The sequence below is a fragment of the Macaca nemestrina genome, chromosome 15 (assembly GCF_043159975.1).
Source record: "Macaca nemestrina isolate mMacNem1 chromosome 15, mMacNem.hap1, whole genome shotgun sequence".
Classification (NCBI taxonomy): Eukaryota; Metazoa; Chordata; class Mammalia; order Primates; family Cercopithecidae; genus Macaca; species Macaca nemestrina.
Genome location: NC_092139.1, coordinates 52,168,910 through 52,188,650, shown reverse-complemented (window position 1 = coordinate 52,188,650; position 19,741 = coordinate 52,168,910). Strand labels below are relative to the sequence as shown.

The following is a 19,741-nucleotide window of genomic DNA, read 5'->3' as shown; positions in this document are numbered from 1 at the left end:
GTGCTATTAGAACTGAGGACAATTATGGCTTTCTGCGTAGACATATCTCACCATGATTTTTAGAACAGAGTAAGGAAGGGAAATAAATCTAAAACAGAGTAAGAAAAGAATGTTATCCCCTCCCTCAAAATAAAGTGTGAATGGAGGGCATGGAGTATTTTTAGTTTTAGTTAATGCTAGAACAGAATACCATAGACTGGTTTATCAACAATAGAAATTTATTTCTCATAATTCTGGAGGCTGGGAAGTCCAAGATCAAGGTGCTTACAGATGTGTTTTCTGGTGAGGACCCACTTCCTCATTTGTAGATGGCTGTCTTCTCCATTTCACGTGGCAGAAGGGGTGATGGAGCTCTCTGGGTCTCTTTTTATAAGGGCACTAATCCCATTCATGAGGGCTCTTACTCTCCTGACCTATCACTTCCCAAAGGCCTCACCTCCAAATACTATCACATTGGAAATAAGATTTCAACATTAGAATTTTGGGGGCACACACAACATTCAGTCTACTGAAGACATTAAATAAGAATCTAGGGTAAATTCTAAGAAAGAATACATTTGAGTTACAGAGTGAAACATAAGACTTTAAGAAAGAAGGAACAGTGAAAATACTCTCTTTAGGATGAAAATTATAATATTTATGTACTGAAAATATATCCTTGACAGTAGTCATTGGGTTTGAAGTAAGTATGGTAACATAGTCTCCTAAAAGAACATTTCTGATATAAAAAGGAATAGTGTGTGGAACAGGCATGTTCCACTCTCCCCTAGTCATACCCCAAGTTTGCATACACTCCTTTGCTATTCCTGCCTTTAACCACTTCTAATTTCTTTTCAATGAAACCACTGAGAAAGCAGAAAACAGAACTGGTGGTAGTGAACCAGATATGAAAAAACTTCCAATGAAGAACTTAATAAATAACTTTAAAAAGAACATTTTTATACTCTAGCCCTTATCATAGTACTTGGTAAATATGGGTATGTTAGCATCTTTTTCCTTGGCCCATCAGGCGTCTTGAAAGATGTGGTCCTCCAGAGTTTCAAAGTGTTTTATTTCTTGAAGAATGAATTTCACTACTAACCTTATTTCTTTCATATTCTACTGGCTATTTTACTAATATAAATTTAGTCTTCATAAATAAAAAAATATGTTTTCATAGCAGCAAGTCTATATCCATTATTATGAAGTTTGCTTTCAAGGAGATTTGATGTTCCATCATGAATTAAATTACCTGCTCCCAAAGTAACTTCATTTGCAAAATGTCCATTAAGTTCATAGCTCTCTATTAAAATTCGAGCCACTCTGTCATGTAAATACAGTTAGATGGTGAAATCTCACCACCTTCATGGCAGTCATCAAAAACCTTTAAAAAAGAAAAAAAATTATACTCAAATTAAAGTTTTAAAATATCTAAGACCCAACCACTTATTTAAAGCAAGATTAAAAACAAAACTTTTTTTTTTTTTTTTTTTGAGACGGAGTCTCGCTCTGTCACCCAGGCTGGAGTGCAGTGGCCGGATCTCAGCTCACTGCAAGCTCCGCCTCCCGGGTTTACGCCATTCTCCTGCCTCAGCCTCCCCAGTAGCTGGGACTACAGGCGCGCGCCACCTCACCCGGCTAGCTTTTTTTTGTATTTTTTAGTAGAGGCGGGGTTTCACCGTGTTAGCCAGGATGGTCTCGATCTCCTGACCTCGTGATCCGCCCGTCTCGGCCTCCCAAAGTGCTAGGATTACAGGCTTCAGCCACTGCGCCCGGCAAAAACAAAACTTGCAAACTGAAAGGGATTAGGACTGTATTTAAGAACATACTATGGCCGGGCATGGTGGCTCATGCCTGTAATCCCAGTACATTGGGAGGCCAAGGTGGGCAGATCACAAGGTCAAGAGATCGAGACCATCCTGGCCAACATGGTGAAACCCCATCAGTATCTACTAAGAATACAAAAATTAGCGAAGCGTGGTGGCAGGCGCCTGTAATCCCAGCTAGTCAGGAGGGTGAGGCAGGAGAACTGCTTGAACCCGGGAGGCGGAGGTTGTAGTGAGCCAAGATCACACCACTGCACTCCAGCTTGGGTGACAGAGCGAGACTCCATCTCTGCAAAAAAAAAAAAAACCAAAAAAAAACACCAAAAAAAAAAAAGAGCATACTATAATAGGGCCCGCTTTGTGATCATCAAGTTAGGAGTAGTAGAGAGGCCTTTTACTGTGGCATTAAGATGACCATGCTCACCTGTCTGCTGGGCAAAAGGTCATCACCAGGTAACACAGGAAAACAGGCAGGGAGACCTATACATATGAATGACTTGATTTTGATTAACTGAATGTTTCATGTTTAGCTACCTTTTTGTGAAGGGTGCAAAATAGAATTCCTAATATGTTAGCCTTTTGTCTACAGATTGAAACCAGGGCATAGAGAGCTTAGGCATATAGACAAAGGCTGATATAATGAAATAAAACACACGCAGGCTCATGACTATAAATGCCATGAGGACTGGAACAGTGTCTTATACTTCCTCTTGTATCCTTAGTGACTAGAGCATAGAGTTGGCACTTATAAAATTTGGGAACGAATGAAGGAGGAGTGCTGGGGCATGCTGCAGGGGAAAGACATGATCTCTGGGTTTGAATCCCAGTTACTTCTAAGCTATAGGCCCCTAGGTCTTCCTAAGTCTAAGCTCCCTCACTTTTAAGGGGAAGTAACACCACGAGCTTCAAGAAGGTAAGGAAGATTAAATGAGAGCACCTATGGAAATCATCTAGGACACACCTGGCCCAAGGTAGGTTCTCAACAAATCTCATTTTCTGCCCTATTTAGGTGAAATGATTAGCCCTCATCAAAAAGTGTCCATTTCAAGGCCAAGAGCAGAAAACGCAAATATCCTTAATGTGGTTATTCCAAGAAAGAATGTAAAGCAGGAGGCTGGATATGGTGGCACATGCCTGTAATCTCAGCACTTTGGGAGGCCGAGGGGATCACCTGAGGTCAGGAGTTCAAGACCAGTCTGGCCAATATGGTGAAACCCCATCTCCACTAAAAACACAAAAAATTAGTTGGGCATGGTGGCGGGTGCCTGTAATCCCAGATACTCGGGAGGCTGAGGCAGGAGAGCCGCTTGAACTTGGGAGGTGGAGGTTGCAGTGAGTCAAGATCGTGCCACTGCACTCCAGCCTAGGCGATAGAGTGAGACTCCATCTCAAAAAAAAAAAAAAAAGAATGTAAAGCAATGATTTGTTCATTAAAGGTCTGTTCATCAAGGTTTCATAGAGGTTTGAATAGCTCTTGGTCAACCCTAAGAGTCTGAGAAAACTGGGGTGTGCTTGCTCTGTTTCTTAATGTGGCACTTGCACCCAGGGGCAGTCAAGTGTAAAGTGAAGCCACTGTAACTCACCGGGCAGAGTCCACAGGGTGCCCGGACCAAACCTGTGGGAGGGATGATTGGACTGACTGCCCTGTACAGTTTCATGTGTCCGTCTACACTGCCAACTGTGCCTTCTTTTGCAGCGATGATCGTCATCTCCACTTTTCCATCATAAATGAGTGTATTCAGGATGGTTTCAATGTCCTCCATGGATAACTCTACCTAAAAAAGGGATACATCAGAAAGGACACAAATAGGACAGGGAGATATCCACTTGGAGGGTGTTAAAACAGTAAACGGTTGCTCGGCGCGGTGGCTCACGCCTGTAATCCCAGCACTTTGGGAGGCCGAGGCAGGTGGATCACCTGAGGTCAGCAGTTTGAGAGCAGCCTAGCCAACGTGGCAAAACCCCATCTTTACTAAAAATACAAAAATTAGCTAGGTGTGGTGGCGGGCATTTGTAATCCCACCTACTCGGGAGGCTGAGGCAAGAGAATGGCTTGAACATGGGAGGCGGAGGTTGCAGTGAGCCGAGATCACACCACTGCACTCCAGCCTGGGCAACAAGAGCCAAACTCCATCTCAAATAAATAAATAAAACAGTAAAGGGTCACAATTCTTCTGTGAAATGGGAGAAACATTATGCTGGGGTGGAGTAATTTGAAGCACAAAGAGGAGGAACAATAGTCCAAGTTAGCACAAACCACTGAAATGCCAGGGACAGAACTCTAAGCGCATGCTGAGTTTGACACTTTCTGGTATTTTTTACTTCTTAAGTAAAATCTAGAAATCTTATAAAAAAGTAGCATTTCTTTAGCAGGAATTTATTGGAGATTTATAAAATGCTTGAGCAGAAAGGCACTTTAAACATCAAATAGTCCAAGTTCCTAGTTTTTATTTTTTTTTATTTTTTTATTTTTTTTTTGAGACGGAGTCTCGCTCTGCCGCCCAGGCTGGAGTGCAGTGGCCGGATCTCAGCTCACTGCAAGCTCCGCCTCCTGGGTTCACGCCATTCTCCTGCCTCAGCCTCTCGAGTAGCTGGGAGTACAGGCACCTGCCACCTCGCCCGGCTAGTTTTTTTGTATTTTTAAAGTAGAGACGGGGTTTCACCATGTCAGCCAGGATGGTCTCGATCTCCTGACCTCGTGATCCGCCTGTCTCGGCCTCCCAAAGTGCTGGGATTACAGGCTTGAGCCACCGCGCCCGGCCAGTTCCTAGTTTTTATAAATGAGAAATCTGAGGCCCAGGAAATTAAAATGAAATGTCCAAATGGCCACTTCTTCACTGTGAAAAGCATCAGTGTCCTTAAAAAAAAGAATTTCAAAAGGCTAAGGTACAGTGGCACTTTGGGAGGCCAACGCAGGAGGATCACTTGAGTCCAATAGTTTAAAACCAGCCTGGGCAACAAAATGAGACCCTATTTCCAAAAAAAATTTAAAAAGCATCAGTGTCCCAAGCTTAGTGTCAGTTCAGACAATGCCCAATGGCAGCGACTGCCTTTGCTTAAGATACAGGACAGTATTTTCCCAAAGTGGATTCTGGAGAATGTTCGTAGCTATCATCCCCCAAAAAACAGTCTGGGTCAAATACATGTTTGGAATATACTGTATGTGATGAAGAATATGTTTTAAAAAATAAGATGAAATTCAGTTCTGACCTTACTGATTCCCAATTCACAGATATATTTCCACACTTCATGTGATGAGGCAAATGAACTATTTCTTTGTATCATTGGGTTCTGTTTGCTTTCTCGTGCAGTTTCTGCCTATAAGGATTGAAACATAAGAAATCTAAGCAAGAATATTGGTGTGTTTTCTGAATACACTTTATACTGAAACCAACAGCAGAACATATTTAGTTTAGTAAAAATTACCAATTTCAGGTTTTTAATTCCTATAAAATATGATAGATTAAAATTCTCTATGAAAAACTTTTTACAAGAGGGTTTGCGGTGATGTTTCTTCAATCATACCTCACCTTGGATTGTAGGAATTTAAAACACTGTTGGTTCAGCACCTCTACAAACTCAGATTCAAAATCCTGGTCACTATACCAGGCTCCGCCAGTCACAGACCGGTCCGGCTGCAGGTTATAGAGCATGTACACCTTCTTTTTTGAGGCCTAGGAAAGAACATGCACAGTTCATGTGTTTATAACAATTTCCAGAAACGAAAAGAAAAACACCTATATTTTGGAACAGTTTAAGATGTACAGAATTATTGCAAGGATAGTACACAGAGCTCCTATATGCTCCACATTGTCTCACCTATTTTTAATGTCTTGGATTAGTTTGGTACACTTGTCACAATTAATGAACTAATATTCATAAATCATTACTAACTAAATGCCGTACTTTATTCAGATTTTATTAGTCCTAATGTTCCTTTTCTGCTCCAGGATTCCATCCAGGACGTCATACTACATTTAGTCATCTCACTCAGGCTTCTTTTAGTTGTGACAATTTCTCAAACACCGTATTTCTTTTTTTTTTTTTTTTTTTTTTTTTTGAGACGGAGTCTCGCGCTGTCACTCAGGCTGGAGTGCAGTGGCCGGATCTCAGCTCACTGCAAGCTCCGCCTCCCGGGTTCACGCCATTCTCCTGCCTCAGCCTCCCGAGTAGCTGGGACTACAGGCATCCGCCACCTTGCCCAGCTAGTTTTTTGTATTTTTTTTTTTTTTTTAGTAGAGACGGGGTTTCACCATGTTAACCAGGATGGTCTCGATCTCCTGACCTCGTGATCCGCCCATCTCGGCCTCCCAAAGTGCTGGGATTACAGGCTTGAGCCACCGCGCCCGGCCTCAAACACCATATTTCTATCACTGTGGACTCATGAGTATTTTTCTTATACTTTGAGTTACATTCAAATACTTCGTTGTTATTCCCATATTGGAAGCTTTGGAATGCTTTGGGCATTGGAAGCTTTTCACTTGGTTCCTGTATCCCTTTGATATGCTCCCATCGTTGTGTTTGTGTGTGTGTGTGTGTGTGTGTGTGTGTGTATTTTAGCACTTTCTTTTTTTTTTCTTTTTTGAGACAGGTCTTGCTCTGTCGCCCAGGCTGGAGTATAGTAGTGCAATCCCCATTCACTGCAACCTCTGCTTCCTGGGTTCGAGTGATTCTCCTGCCTCAGCCTCCCAAGTAGCTGGGATTACATGCACGCGCCACCATGCCCAGCTAATTTTTGTATTTTTAGTAGAGACGGGGTTTCATCATGTTGGCCAGGATGGTCTCGATCTCTTGACCTCGTGATCCTCCTGCCTCGGCCTCCCAAAGTGCTGAGATTACAGGCGTGAGCCACCGTGTCCAGCTATTTTAGCATTTTCTTACTTTCTAGCACTACAAGATGTCAAGAGCATTTCCTTTTTTTTTTTTTTTTTTTTTTTGAGACAGAGTTTCGCTCTCATTGCCCAGGCTGGAGCCAGGTTCAAGTGATTCTCCTATCTCAGCCTCCCGAGTAGCTGAGATTACAGGCGCCTGTCACCATGCCCAGCCAATTTTTTGTATTTTTAGTAGAAATGGGGTTTCACCATGTTGGTCAAGCTGGTTTCATTCCTGACCTCAGGTGATCCACCTGCGTTGGCCTCCCAAAGTGCTGGGATTACAGGCATGAACCACCGCGCCCAGCGTCAGGAGCATTTTCAGTATGTTCATTTTATTGCATGATAGTATTAGAAACCAAGACTTGGGCACTAGATGTGTTCATTGCCATCGGGATGTCATCACTTCTAGGCCTTCTCAGTTGGCAGCACAAGACTTATGTGTGCATATTAACCCTTGTATATATACATATAGCTATACTCAATATTTCTAAATTAACCATCTATATTATTTATATTAAATTACACAAGAGTCCATACTGATGTTTTCAAGTCTAATCCATTGCTACATGGATCATTCTAACTTCCCTTGTTTGTCTGTAACTGCTCACTCCAACACTGAGGAACCCAAATTTCACTGGGTCGTAAACATGAAGAATTTGGGCCAGGCATGGTGGCTTATGACTGTAATCCCAGCGCTTTGGGAGTCTGAGGTGAGTAGATATTTAAGTCTAGGAGTTCAAGACAGGCCTGGACAACATAGTAAAATGCTGTCTCTACAAAAATACAAAAATGAGCTGAGCATGGTGGCATGTGCCTATAGTCCCAGCTACTTGGAAGGCTGTGGTGGGAGGATGGCTTAAGCCTAGAAGGTTGATGCTGCAGTGACCTATGATCGTGCTACTGCACTCCAGTCTGGGTGACAGAGCCAGACCATGTCTCAAAAAAAAAAAAAAAAAAAATTTGGCTAGACTATGTCTTTTTTTCTAGGAAGTAACTTCTACATCTTTGGAATTTCCCAATAGGCCTTGTTATTCATGGTGAATCCCTTAGATCACACCTGGGTTTATGTTAACAAAGTGACTCCTGATGGGACCCTAAATCGTTTCAGGATAGGAGGTATCCATGCTGGAAAGACCAACCACATGATTAGAGGGTTGGGGCTTTGGGCCACGTGACATCAGTCCAATCTCTTGGGAGGGGAGAGGAGCTGGAGATTGAATTCACTCACATAAGCAATAATTCAATCAATCATGCCTGTATAATGAAACCCTAATAAAAACTTTGGACAGCAAAGCTTGGGTTAATTTGGTTAATGCTTCTGTCATACAAAATAATTTCACCACCCTAAAAATATTTCTCGTGCTTCACCTATTCAACTTTCCCCACCATCCCTGCCCTCACCCCTGATCTTTTTAGTCTTTATAGTTTTGCTTTTCCAGTATGTCATATAGTTGTAATCATACAGTATGTAGCCTTTTTGGACTGGCTTCTTTTACTTAGCAATATGCATTTAAGATTTACTCATATCTTTTCATGATAGCTTATTTCTTTTTATAACTGAATAATATTCTGGTTTGTTTATCCATTCACCTATTGAACAATACTTTGGTTGCTTTTGATTATGAATAAAGCTGCTGATTGCAAATAAAGCTGCTATAAATATTCATGTAGTTATGTGGACATAAGTTTTCAAATCAGTTGGGTAAATACTTAAGAGCTTGACCTTTGGACAATGTGGTAAAGCTGTGTTTAGTTTTGTAAAAAACTGCCCAGCTTTTTTACAAAGGGGCTGTACCATTTTGCATTCTTAGCAATGTATGAGTGTTCGTCTTGGTTTGTATCTTGTCAGCATATGGTATTAACAATTTTTAGGTTTCAGCTATTCTAATAGGTATGTAGAGGCATCTTACTACACTAAATTTTATTTTAATTTGCAGTTCTCTAATGAAAAATAATGTAGAGCATCTTTTCATATGCTTATCTGCCATCTGTGTATCTTCTTTGGTGAGGTTCAGATCTTTTGCTCATTTTTAGTTGTATTATTTGTTTTCTTTGTTTTTTGTTTGTTTGTTTGTTTTGAGAAGGAGTTTCGCTTTTGTTGCCCAGGCTGGAGTGCAGTGGTGCAATCTCGGCTCACTGCAACCTCTGCCTCCTGGGTTCAAGCAATTCTCCTGCCTCAGCCTCCCAAGTAGCTGGGATTACAGACACGTGCCACCACGCCTGGATGATTTTGTATTTTTAGTAGAGACAGGGTTTCACCATGTTGGTCAGGCTGGTCTTGAACTCCTGACCTCAGCTGATCCACCTGCCTTGGGCTCCCAAAGTGTTGTTTTCTTATTGTTGAATGTTGGGAGTTCTTTGTATATTTGGGAGACAAGTGCTGTATCAAATATGTGATTTGCAAATATCTTTTAGTATGTAACTTGTCCTTTCATTCTCTTAGCAATGTCTTGCAAAGCCGAGGTTTTCAAAAAATTTTGATAAACTCCAACTTATCAACATTTTCTTTCATAGACTACTATTGGAGTTGTAGTCCAACAATTCATTAATAAAGCCAAGGTCATGTAGATTTTCTGTGTTTTCTTCTAAAAGTTTTATAGTTTTGCACTTTACACTTAGATCTAAGATTATTTTAACCCTTAAAAGGACACAGAAGTTAAGCAACGGATGAATGAACAAACGGTGATATACATCTGTACAATGGAATTTTAATTGGCAATAAGAAGGAATGAAGTACAATATGGATAAACCTTGAAAACATCATGCTAAGTCAAAGTAGTCATACATAAAAGACTACATATTCTATTATTCCATTCATAGGAACTGTCCAGAATAGGCAAATCTATAATAAAGACAGAAAATAAACTATTCGTTGTTAGAGACTGTGGAAAGAGAGGCTGGGAAATAAATACTAGTGGTCACATTTGGGGGTGACGAAAATGTTCTAAAATTAGGACAGCGGTGATAGTTGCACAACTCTAAGATTATAGTAAAAACCAGTGACTGTAAATCCAAAGATTTTACACTTTAAAAGGATGAATGAATTCTGTGGTATGAATGATGAATTATATTTCAGCAAAGCTGTTATTAAACATAAAGATGTAGAAGGAAGACTGGCAAAATGAGGCTAGGTGATGGATACACAGGGATTTATTATATGATTTTTTCTACCTTTATATATATTTGAAATTATCCATTAAACAATGTGGAAGGGAAATGTTATTCTAAATGAGAAGTGGTACAGCATAAATATTTGATAAATAAAATCACAAATAAGCATCAAATTCTTATAACTGATGTTACAGTTCTTATAATTCTTGTTTTATTCAAAAATAAAAACTTGAAGCAACATATGTAAGTGGATATTTGAGGAAAGGTCTACTCACTGCCACAGACTTAACAGCTTGGAAATTATAAAATTTGAATTATAGCTTTAATTCTTATGAAATGTGTATTGAAGCAAACTTTATTCTAGGGGAATCTCAGCTCCTCTGATGTCTAAATCAGTGAGATTAGGGGCAGATGTCCCTGAGGGAGCAAGCTCTGGAGCAGGAGTGGGACAGGATGAGGAGCAGGAAAAACACACGTGTACTAGAAGAGAAGCTCCACCAAGGCAGGAATCTTTCTACGACTTGTTCATTAATGTATCCCAAGCACTCAGAACAGTGTCTGGCACACAGAAAATATTCTTTGTTGAATGAGAAAGTTAGTATGTTGGGATAAAGTAAATTATCCTATATACCATAAAATCTAGGAAAAATGTTCACAGTTCCAAAGATTCTTCACTGAAGACAGTAAAGTAGTTTTAGATCTTTGAGTGGGTGAGACACCAAGAACCAACTGTGTAGGGACAAGTCTAAGCAGTATCTCCAAACCAATCCAACATGAGCTAAATTTTTAAGTCTTTTTGGACCAGCTGTTCTAAATCATGACATAACTTCAAGAATTCAAACTTGAAGCAACATATTTGTAAGTGGATATTTGAGGAAAGGACTACTCACTGCCACAGACTTAACAGCTTTGATAAGCTTTTTACTTTCCAAATTCTTCAGGATTTTGTTGATTTCTGTTAATGGCAAATTACTTTTATAGCGGATATCTCTGCTCCATATTCCTATGAGAAAGTAAAGTAAAATAAGTTGAGCTATGTTTTCATGGATTTTTAATTTTATTCCTCTAACTCGTATCTCATTCCAAAGCTAGCAGTATAAAGCTAACGGTAAAAATGAAATGACTTAGAGGTAAGAACCTTGGCTAAAGTAGCAAAAGTATGCCAAACAATAAATAAGTCTAATGCTTTATAAGATTTATTATTATTATAATGATTTATAATTTCTAACCAGAAATTTCTTGGAATCCCAGTGTGGCACACTTTTAAAAATTTTATGGAAAGGGCCGGGCACAGTGGCTCATGCCTGTAATCCCAGCAATTAGGGAGGCCGAGGCAGGTGGATCACTTGAGCTCAGGAGTTTGAGACCAGCCTGGCCAACATGGTGAAACTCTGTCCCTATTAAAAATGCAAAAATAATTAGTGGGGCCTGGTGGTGTGCACCTGTACTCCTAGCTACTTGGGAGGCTGAGGCACGAGAATTGTTTGAACCCGGGAGGCAGAGGTTGTAGTGAGCCAAGGTCACGCCATTGCACTCCAGTCTGGGCAACAGAGCGAGACTCCGTCTCAAAAAACAAACAAACAAAAATTATGAAAAGGACATTTTTATAAAGGAAGGAAGAATCATGGATGCAACAGAATTAACTTATATCATCCGTACCCTTAATTCTGTTTTCTGATATTTTCATTTTAGATTGTAAATGTGAAATACAAACTTAAATTTGGGTCAAGGTCAACTGCCATCCTCAAGTGGGACAAAAACACTCTTTAGATGAGTGTCTGCATGCACGTAATCCATTATTTATACAACATTGTATTTGTGAGATGGAAAAAGGAAGCCTAGGGTTCTTACAGCTGCTAAAAGCCCTGTGTGAGAAGCAATGATTTCTTTTTCAAAGAAGGAAATAAGTGTTATATATGGAAAGGGAATGTATGTAAACATTTTGCCCTATTTTCTTCCCAATGTAGTGGCATAATGAGACAGGAAGATTAAAAAAATATGCAGAATGGCCTTCTCATAGGACTATTTTTAAAAATGTTAATTTTAATAAATATAAGAATTAGTTATATAATTTCAGATTACATCTCAATTTTTCAAGCTACTATCAATGACTCAAATAGATCCTAAATTATTGTAATTGAGGATTGCAATCTAGATACAGTTCTTCAAGGGGGGTAGAAGAGGAACTATAGTGCAGAGGGACATCCATTAAGACACTGCTACACGACACCGGCTTTCCTTTTGGTCCTTGCAAAAACGAGAGGTGTCAGCATCCACAATTTATAGGTAAGATGAAGAAACTGAAGCTTACAAAGTTTAAGTAACTTGTCCATGGTCATATAGCTAGAAGGTACAGATTCTTTTAAAAAAAACTTAAATGTGATTTATTTTGAATAGATAATACATTCATGTGACTCAGAATTCAGAAGTCTTTTTCCATCCCTGGCCATAGCCCTCTAGTTCTTGTCTCTTTCAAGGCAACAATGGCCTTACTCTTGGGTGTCCTTCAGGCACATGCATGTTATATTTGTATGTTCTATTCCCTTCCTCAGCATACTCTGTTCACCGAGCTCTACCCTGGGAAGCTGAGATCTGGGTCCCTATATTAAGCTCCAAAGACAATGTTTTTTTCTGCTTCATCCTTTACATGCTTACCTTTATTTCCTGCATCCTCTATGATTTGATATACTAGTTTTTCTTGGTTATCTGACCCCTTCATTTTACTGCAGGGGAATAAAGTAAAATTAATAAGGTAAAGACTACAGGATAATCTAATAATCTACATCACTACTTAAAATTAACAGACAAGGTCACCACAGTGACATATTTACCAAAAGAAAGGCTTACCTTAAAAAGAATGAGACAGAGCTGTGTGTACCAACATGAAAAGATGTCCAAGATATAGTAAGTGAAAAAAACAAGTTGCAAAACAGAATGGATAGCATGATTCCATTTTTGTTAAAAAAAAAAAAAGAAAGATTATATATAAATATATAATCATCTATGTGTATTTATATATAGCTAGAAGAAAGGATATATACTAAATTATTAAGAGCAGCTACCTCTGGGAAATGTAATATATCATAGGAGGTGGGGATGATACACAGGACAGGTTTATGTAATTTTGTATTAGCTTTATTCCCAACACATACATTACTTTCGCAATAATAAAAATTTTCTTAAAATTAAAAAAACTAGTACTTACCCAGCATTCTGAGAGTCCTTTATTCTATATAAAAGGCCTGTATTGCTCCTTAAGAGATCCAACTGACCCTAGTTTTTAAGACAGTAGAAAACAGGAGTCAATTATTTTGGAGATACGTCAAATGACAAATGTTGATACATTATTTAACATTCTTAATTTTTCAAAACCTGCTCTTTAATCTCAAAATTTTTCAAAATATCAATACTAACAATTTCCTGTATGCTAGATCTTGGCTTGGTTATATGACCAATGCATAAAGAATTTTTTTTTTTTTTTTGAGGCGGAGTCTTCACTCTGTCGCCCAGGCTGGAGTGCAGTGGCACCATCTCGGCTCACTGCAAGCTCCGCCTCCCGGGTTCGCGCCATTCTCCTGCCTCAGCCTCCCGAGTAGCTGGGACTACAGGCGCCCGCCACCGCGCCCTGCTAATTTTTTGTATTTTAGTAGAGACGGGGTTTCACTGTGTTAGCCAGGATGGTCTCGATCTCCTGACCTCGTGATCCGCCCGCCTCGGCCTCCCAAAGTGCAGGGATTACAGGCGTGAGCCACTGCGCCCGGCCTGCATAAAGAATTTTTAAAAAGCAGCTTGAGAATAAAAATCTATATTCAAAATCAAATAAATCCAAATTACATATATAAAATAAATACAGTAAAAATATAACTTATATAAATAAAAAGTTTAAATAAAGACTAAATAGGCATATTCTGTTGCACAGTGAAAAATAAAATTTATAAAGTTAATGGCTGGGCATGGTGGCTTACACCTGTAATCCCAGCACTTTGGGAGGCCGAGGCGGGTGGATCATTTGAGGTCAGGAGTTCGAGATCAGCCTGGCTAACATGGCGAAACCCTGTCTCTACTAAAAATACAAAAATTAGCCCGGTGCAGTGGCAAGTGCCTGTAATCCCAGCTACTTGGGAGGCTGAGCTATCGCACCACTACACTCCAGCCTGGGTGACAGAGCAAGACTCCATCTTGGAAAAAAAAAAACAAACAAAAAAACAAAAAAAGTTAATAGTGACATTTACTGATGTCAGCCAATGAATAAAAGGACTAGAGTAGTATTGTTTTTACACAGCAATTCAGAAGCAAAATAAAGTATGTCTATCATGCTCCTGAATTTCCTTGGGTCCGAACTTAAGAGAACCCAGATAGTCATAGCACTAGGCTCTGGCAGTACTGGAAAGCCATAGTTGAGAGAAAGGCCATTCCCTTGTTTTATTTATTTATTTATTTAGAGACAGAGTCTCACTCTGTCATCCAGGCTGGTGTGCCGTGGCACGATCTTGGCTCACTGCAACCTCTGCCTCCTGGGTTCATGCGATTCTCGTGCCTCAGCCACCCAAGTAGGTAGGATTACAGGTGTATGCCACCATGCCAGGCTGATTTTTGTCTTTTAGTAGAGACAGGGTTATGCCATGTTGGCCAGGCTGGTCTCGAACTCCTGGCCTCAAGTGATCTGCCTGCCTCAGCCTCCCAAAGTGCTGGGATTACTGGCATGAGCCACTGTGCCCGGCTCATTCCCTTGTTTTAAAACAGACATGACTTGGAAATGGATTTACATACTGAATGAACGGTGACCTACTCCCTCTGTTCCCTGACCCCATGAAGTGGCAAAGTAGGACTACAAGGCCCAATCCAGAGGCTCTATTTGGTCATTTATCCAGCTTATGAATATTTACTGAATACTTGTACTGTGCCAGGTGTTATGATAGGTGTTTGGGGGAACAACATGAATTCTAAAAGAGAAACACACAGCTGACTTCAGTACCCATCTGGTTGGCATTAAGATAGAGGTAAGTAAAGCCACCCTGAACTCTCAGGTTGGGTACTCGGAGAACAGGCTGTGGCCCAACCTGGGGGTAGGGGGCAGTTCAGTGACTTCCTAGAGACAATGGCAGAGCCGAGTCTTAAAGAATAAAGAGTTAGTCATCTGTAAAGAGTAAGAAGAACCTTCTAAGCAGGGGGAACAACATGAGTCCCGAGGCGTGAAACAGCATGATGTGGCAGGAAACCAAAAACAGTCTGTTCCTCCTGAAACCTAACTTTTGAGGTACAGTGGTGGAGATGAGGCTGGTAAGCAATGCAGGGACTCAGTGTGGTAAACCCAGGAGTTTGAACTTGAATCTCCAGTATAAACAAATTGTAGGCGGTAGAGTGCCTTGGTCAGACCTGCATTTAAGACGGATCGGGGGCAAGGGGCAGTGGCTCACGACTGTTATCCCAAATCAGGCTGGCTTCTCTGAGACCGATGGAGTCATGGAAGCCAGTTAAGATGCTACTGCAGCTGTCGAGGTAAAAGCCATGAGCTTGAACATAGTTCGGTACCAGGGACAGAAATGGAGGGGGTGTGAAGAGCAAATTTAAGAACTGTTTTTAAGAGCTAAAATCAGAAACACTACATGATTTATTAATTATCACTTCATTTCTTAATATCCTTTGATAGCTCTACTACTGCCTACATACAACCTATAGCCAATAGGACTCGCAGTGGGTGGGTGGTGGCAGAGGTGGTAAAACAGAGGTGCTGAAGATGATTTTCAGTCAGAAGGAAAGAGCTGAAAGGGCGATCAGAGGAAAAAAGGAATTTTTCCACTGCTACAACCTCCCAGAATCCCTTCCTCTATGCTTCCTAGAGCTGAAGACCTTCGCCACAGTGAAATGACTAGAAATCAGCAACATTCCTTTGTCCTTGGGGCAGAACAGGGGTCAGCAATCTGCTCCACAGCTTGTTTTTTTTTTTTTTTTTTTGAGACGGAGTCTGGCTCTGTCACCCAGGCTGGAGTGCAGTGGCGCGATCTCGGCTCACTGCAAGCTCCGCCTCCTGGGTTTACGCCATTCTCCTGCCTCAGCCTCCTGAGTAGCTGGGACTACAGGCGCCCGCCACCGCGCCCGGCTAATTTTTTGTATTTTTAGTAGAGACGGGGTTTCACCGTGGTCTCGATCTCCTGACCTTGTGATCCGCCCGCCTCGGCCTCCCAAAGTGCTGGGATTACAGGCGTGAGCCACCGCGCCCGGCCACAGCTTGTTTTTATAACTAAAGTTTTGCTGGAACATGGCTGTAGCCATTTGTTTATGTATCATCATCCATGGCTGCTGCTTGCTAAAATGACAGAGTAGTTGTGAAAGAAATCATATGGCTCACAAAGCCTACAACATATACTCTCTGGCACTTTATAGAAAAAGTTTGCGAACTCCTGAGCTAGAAAATTGATGGGAAAGGTTTAAGAAAAGATTCATCTGACCCCAAATCTCCACATCCAGAGCACTTGGAGATCCAATAAGGCTAGTGGACTTAAAAAACAAATCAGTCATTCAGATGACGCCTTGGCGTAGAACTCTTTAACCTAACTGCTACTAAAGCCAAACTGAAATGCTCTCAGGAAAAGTATGTTTTAATGATGAGGGAAAGTAAGGAGACATTTAGAGCATCTGGCACCACTAGGGGATTTTTAGACAGTCTTGCTTGTTTGTTTGTTTCTGGACAGTTAGAGAATAGCTTCAATGATATATTTCATTGCGATATCACCGGGGCCTAAGGCTGCACTTCCTCCCCAAGGCCCAGCATTCTTCATTCAACTGGACTCATTCTTGCTCCTGAAATGCTCAGTGACAATGGGGAGAATGAAACCCTGATGACTGGGCTCTGTGACAACTCATAGAAAAATCGGGGGTTGGAAGGGGGTGGTATATTTTATAGGAAATGGTCCAACACCAGTAGTAGGAAGTGAACAGAAGGTGAGAACAGACTAGACCTATGTACGGCAGTGGCAATTAATAATACAACAGTTATAACATAATACATTTATTTCATTTGTCTTATAATGCATAATTGTTTCTTTTTTCAATTCAGGCAGTTTGAGGTATTTCCTGGTTTAGAGTCTTATCAGTCAAACCTAACATACTTTCTCGTTTTATGACTGCTGTATTAGGGTTCTCCAGAGAAACAGAACCAATAGGATACATCTCTCTCTTGAAAGATTCCTCAGAAGGTATTTGCTCTGTGATTATGGAGGCTGAGGAGTCCCATAATCTGCCCTCTGCTAGCTGGAGACCCAGGAAAGTTAGTGTTGGAGATCAAAGGGCTGAGAGCAGAGAGCTCAGGGTGTAGATGCCAGTCCAAGTCTGAAGGTCTGAGAACCAGGAGTGCTGAGGGCACAAGATCCATAGCCCAGATCAAGATTGAATTCAAAGAGTGAATTCAATCTTCTTCTGCCACTTTGTTCTATTTAGGCCCTGAATGGATTGGATGATGCTCACCCACACTGGACCCACATCTACTTTACTGGGTTCACCAATTCAAAATGCTAACCTCTTCCAGAAACACCCTCACAGACACTCCAATAAAATGTTTAACTAGATATCTAGGAATCCTGTATCTTAGTCAAGTTGACATGAAATTAACCATCACAACTACATAATAAAAACCAATGATAATCAGCATATCAGTAATTATGCAAAATAGTTAGATTCACCTTACCATAGACAACAACCTATTGATGGCTACTGCCCGCTGCTGGGCCTCTATATGAGGCATTTCATTCTGAATTACTTGGTCTGTGATTCCATGAGGGAACTGGTGACATAATTCTATAATCCTAGAAACAAGGGTATTAATGTTATCCTTCATGGTTACCTGTTTCAAGAGACAGTAGGGGTAAAAACACAAGTAAAATAGTTTGAAATTGTGCCTTTTTCACATTTGGAAGACAATCTGGGTTTCTGCGATGGTTTTGGATCAAAGCATTTTAGACACTGAAGAAGATGATTTCTAAATACATGATTACAGTATTATTGTTATTTAAGAAGAATATTTCTTTTCCTCACTAATAACTTTAAATTAGAGCAAAAGTCTAATGAAATCACAGAAATAATATTAAAGCTGAGACTTCAATTTTCTCAGGTGTAATAAGTATGACAAAGTTAAGCCATAAATCTGCAAGCAGGAGGCAAATGCTGACATTTCCGGTGGGAAGCCAAAATTTATGACAATTCACCAAAATGGGGCCTGTTTTGGGAATTATATTTACCAAACAAAGTAGGTCAAAATCTTCACCTAGTCAACATCAACAAATTATTATTCCTAACAGTTTGAGAAAGTTACGTCTTTTAAAAGTACGTGATAATCTAAGAGTGGCAGTGCCTCGGTAAAAAATATAAAAGGCGGTGGTGGCTCACGCCTGTAATCCCAGCACTTTGGAAGGCCGAGGCGGGCGGATCACGAGGTCAGGAGATCGAGACCATCCTGGACAACATGGTGAAACACCATCTCTACTAAACTACAAAAAATTAGCTGGGCGTGGTGGTGCGCGCCTGTAGTCCCAGCTACTCGGGAGGCTGAGGCAGGGGAATCGCTTGAACCCAGGAGGCGGACGTTGCAGGGAGGCGGAGCTTACAGTGAGCCGAGATCCTGCCACTGCACTCCAGCCTGGAAACAGAGCGAGACTCCGTCTCAAAAACAAACAAACAAATAAACAAATAAAAATAAAACTGGGCCGGGCGCGGTGGCTCACTCCTGTAATCCCAGCACTTTGGGAGGCCGAGGCGGGCGGATCACAAGGTCAGGAGATCGAGACCACGGTGAAACCCCGTCTCTACTAAAAATACAAAAAATTAGCCGGGCGCGGTTGTGGGCGCCTGTAGTCCCAGCTACTCGGGAGGCTGAGGCAGGAGAATGGCGTGAACCCGGGAGGCGGAGCTTGCAGTGAGCCGAGATCGCGCCACTGCACTCCAGCCTGGGCGACAGAGCGAGACTCCGTCTCAAAAAAAAAAAAATAAAATAAAATAAAATAAAACTGGCAGAGGCTTTGGGTATCCTAAAAGTCTTGAGTTCAATACTGCACTGAAACTACCTGACTTAATGTTGCTTCGTAATCACCAACTGCGCCCTAACTCCGCCTAAACGTTTTGACATAGACGTTCCCTTCGTGACAAGAGCGATCCTGGATTAGAACAAGCATTCACAAGTGTTCTAAAGGGAAGGAAAGCCGAGGGTCTCCTCTCAAAGCAATGATCACGTCAAAGTAGGAAGGCAGCGCATCATCACAACTTCCCCAAAAGTATCAGGGCAAAGCGAGTCAGCTACACAAAGTTGCAAGCTGTCAAGCCCATTTTGAACTTCTTGAGTTCTGCTCTCCCAGGATGGGAGGTTAGAAGTGGATCCAGAACCTCGCAATCGTTTTCCCGCGTGCTCACCCAACCCGATCCGGCCACTCCCGAGGGATCCGGGTGAAGGGGTCCGGCTGCCCAAATGCTGGCCGCCTGATGGAGTCCCAAGCCGGAGTCTCACTGGTTTCCCTGTTTGGTTTACCTGTTTTCTATTTCGACCGGATCCGCGTCGGGCGGCTGCACCTTCACCTTCACCTCCGCCATGAGGGAGCAGTTCCTGACGCCTGGGGGAAAGATGCACGGAGCGGCCGGGTAGCAAGCGGGAGAACCCTGGCAACAAGCGAAGGATAGCGCTTAGCGGAGAACGAGGGGCTTTTTTCCTCGTGTCGCAGCGGTCCTTCCTTGCTTTTCGGCGGGAGGTGGCCAAGTCGCGCCTGCTCCGGTCCATTTACAGGCGCCGCTACAGCTTCTTATCCTTGTTTTTCAGAATGTCAATGCCCATCGGACGCACAAGCTTGGTTCCTTCATTCTGAGTTGGGAAGCCAACTTTTAGCACTTTGCAACTCTGTAAAGGAATATTCTTAGATGCCTATGGGAAAGCCCAGGGAAAGGAGCTCAAGGCGGGTTCCAGGCTCCCGG

The 19,741-nt window shown here is 41.6% G+C and overlaps 1 protein-coding gene across 3 annotated transcripts; it reads right to left on the bottom strand.

The window, feature by feature from the left end:
- Positions 1 to 181: 181 nt before the first annotated feature.
- On the bottom strand, positions 182 to 19,692 carry LOC105486831 (RNA polymerase III subunit F). Of its 3 annotated transcripts, none has more exons than XM_071079727.1 (9): positions 19,305 to 19,681; positions 17,475 to 17,630; positions 12,996 to 13,063; positions 12,446 to 12,513; positions 10,681 to 10,793; positions 5,336 to 5,479; positions 5,016 to 5,123; positions 3,389 to 3,580; positions 197 to 1,363 (listed from the first exon to the last, which is right to left on the bottom strand). In XM_071079727.1, exons 1-9 carry the CDS (start codon positions 19,548 to 19,550, stop codon positions 1,286 to 1,288), a joined length of 1,173 nt encoding a protein of 390 aa, XP_070935828.1. In that variant the 5' UTR covers positions 19,551 to 19,681; the 3' UTR covers positions 197 to 1,285. The 3 variants fall into 3 exon arrangements, with proteins under 3 accessions (XP_070935829.1, XP_070935828.1, XP_011748205.1); XM_011749903.2 differs by having other exon boundaries at positions 17,475 to 17,592; positions 19,305 to 19,489; XM_071079728.1 differs by lacking the exon at positions 17,475 to 17,630 and having other exon boundaries at positions 182 to 1,363; positions 19,305 to 19,692.
- Between the last annotated feature and the right edge of the window lie 49 nt (positions 19,693 to 19,741).